A 2,889-nucleotide genomic window follows, 5' to 3' on the forward strand; every position below is an offset into this window, starting at 1 on the left:
GCGTTTATTTTGACCATTCCATGCTATAGTAATTTTCAAGGCAATATTTTATTATTATTAATGGAAAAAAGAAATTTTCCTTTCAAGCGACTGTGAGGTGGCGCCGCCTAACGAAGGTAACCAAAAGTAAGTGCTAAGTGGTCGTCATTAGAGGGATAGAAAGAAAAACAGTGATGCATGGTTTTCTTGCGTAGGAGCGTGACAGTGTGGTTAGAGAAGTCACGTGCAAGGTCACGTGCTATAGGTATGGCGCTCTTAACGTAAAATTAACATAAATTATCACATACCAAACAAATAAAGTCCATAATGTTAGCTAAAAGGAATTGAATATAACAATATAACTGATTGATTTAACTAATAAAATTTAAAAATTGACAAGTCTATCACCATAGAAGATTGCGACGACTAAAATTAATTGATCATAGACTAATTGTTAATCAATTTGATTAATTAATTAAATGATTAATGAATTATTTGGATAAAATATACGCCACTGGTTATTAAAAATTTCTGAATTACTGCGTAAGGGCCAACTTTAGTGAAAATATGCTACATTTTTTGTAGGAAATTTTCGTTTCTTTAATTTTGCTCGCCACATATTTTCTCGTAAAATGCGCAGTTTTGGAGATATCGACGGAAAACCGATTTTGACGGCCATCTTGGCAAGATGGCGGCCCCGGCGGCAAGTTTAGAATTGTGCATTTTATGAATTTTACAAAATTTCTGTACTTCCCGAGTTATTTCCAGGAAAAAATCCTCAATGACTGGCCTATTAGCAGAACCTTTAAAAATCGAAATAATTTCCAAACGGTATGTTTTGCTGGCAAACTTTTTACGGCACAAACCGGCACAAACGAAGCACTAACCAACCCACCTAGTCTCGACATTTGTGCCTTCAATGTTCTGCTAACTTCACGGACCCTACCCAAATCCATGTCCAAACGCATACAAGAACTAAACATTGACAAATCAATAATAGGTAGCTCAAAATAACTCCCATCAAGAAAAATAGAGGAAAAAAAGTAAATAATAATAATAATATTTATTGACGGCCAAGTCAAGAAACATGTCAAATCGAAATCAGACAAAATTGTGAGAAAATACTTACATATAGGCAACACATCACACAATTCTTCAAATTTTCTTGAGTCCATTACTTTACCCTATAAATTTAAATCTCAAACACTTACCTACCAAAGCAAAGATTCAAAAAGAACATTTCTGCAACTATTTACATAAAAGTGACAAAATCCCAATAAACAATACATACTAGCCTTTGGAAGTTACTACAAAAAAAGAGCCAAATTTGGCCACTACTAGCTAGCAGTAATCCATGGAAATGACAAATTACAGGTACTCACTTTTGCCCCACAGTTATCCGAACAAAATCTGCCATATTTTCCTTGCACCACTCATCCACGAAAGTGGTCAAAGTGGCACTAAACATCCCTATTTTACGATCCTTATTACTACAGGCCAACAAGATCTCCTCCATTTGGTCACGAAAAGAATTAAGACCAGTCTCGAAAAGCTTATCCGCTTCGTCAATAATCAGCCACTCCACGCTACAAACGCAAAGAATAAACCACACCTGAAGCGGGGGATATTTGGAGCTTACTTCGCCAGAGATATGACCGGCGGCTCTTGTTTCAGCAAGTAGCACAAGCTGTTTGGGGTCGTCACCAATAGGTCTAAATTGGATGAGCAAAATCAAATTACTGCGGTGTCTTTTACCTCTTACCAAACTTTTGAGAACTCTTCGGCGCGTATTGAGTGAGCGCCTTCTTGTGTATGACATGTATGCGAAATCCACGACCTAAAGACAACAGAAGGCACTCACGTTGCGTCTGCCTGGCCAATTCGCGCGTCGGACAAACGATAACCGCACGAAACCCTTTGCGCTGCGGACCTTTCAGGTGATGAATCAGGGGCACAACGAAGGCGGCCGTTTTCCCCGAGCCGGTCGGTGCGCAGGCCAGCACCTGCCTACCCTAAAATTACGATATAATTCGGTACAAACGGACGAGAAAGTTTACCTCCAGCATGACTGTAATGCATTGTTTTTGTATGGTAGTCGGCTCGTTGTAACCGGCCCGTTTCAAATTGACAATTAGGTCGGTAGGAATGGACAGCTGATCGAATGACACTATCGGTTCCGGTATATCGCTTCCGGACACGTTTATGTGCAGTTGATTTCGAGTACGATTAACCGCCTGTTCGTGTACAATCTTCTCTCGTTCCTCGTTGCTGAGTTTACTTGGCTTCTTACGTTTCAGTTTAGGCTTGTCCGACGTTATGGTACCCAGTAAGGTCAGTGCCTTTTCGTCCACATCCACACCTTCATCACTCTCAGGCTGGGCCTGACTCTGTTCTGCATCCTCTAGCTTTACTTTTTCGGGCAATGCAGTTTTGTAGGTAAAAGTACTCGCAGGGTTTTCGCTGCGAGTGGAATTTCGTTTAAACCGAGCGCCTTGGGTCAATTTTTTAAAAATATCGAAAGCATCCATTATTAACTACAACCATTGAATAATAAATCTTATGATTCAATGCTACAACAAAAGGTGATAGGATTACACATTTAAACTGTAGAGGTTATGTTTTATTTCACCAACTGGTTAAAGTACAACAGCCACTACCAATGGCAGTGGATATTCTAACTCGTTTCAACTGATACAGTGTGTGTCGCCATTTTCCATTAAAATAAAAGCTCCATTCCGGGGGTTCCTTCATATAGAACATTGTCTTTTATGCATTGACTACAAAAATTTAGCCGAAATCAGTCATGAATCTTTTGCATAAACGTACCATTTTTGGTTATCGCAGCGACAATGAGCTCGATCACGATAAGACGTCGTTCGTTTTCTGTTAACGAGCATGTCGTTTGGACTC

The 2,889-nt window shown here is 39.6% G+C and overlaps 1 protein-coding gene across 1 annotated transcript; it reads right to left on the bottom strand.

Moving 5' to 3' along the window:
* Positions 1–1,037: 1,037 nt before the first annotated feature.
* LOC116180533 (probable ATP-dependent RNA helicase DDX52) lies at positions 1,038–2,619 on the bottom strand. Its single transcript, XM_031500574.1, has 4 exons — positions 2,037–2,619; positions 1,742–1,991; positions 1,619–1,691; positions 1,038–1,565 (listed from the first exon to the last, which is right to left on the bottom strand). Exons 1-4 carry the CDS (start codon positions 2,505–2,507, stop codon positions 1,358–1,360), a joined length of 1,002 nt encoding a protein of 333 aa, XP_031356434.1. The 5' UTR covers positions 2,508–2,619; the 3' UTR covers positions 1,038–1,357.
* Between the last annotated feature and the right edge of the window lie 270 nt (positions 2,620–2,889).

Source organism: Photinus pyralis, unplaced genomic scaffold (genome assembly GCF_008802855.1).
Source record: "Photinus pyralis isolate 1611_PpyrPB1 unplaced genomic scaffold, Ppyr1.3 Ppyr1.4_LG9, whole genome shotgun sequence".
Lineage (NCBI taxonomy): Eukaryota > Metazoa > Arthropoda > Insecta > Coleoptera > Lampyridae > Photinus > Photinus pyralis.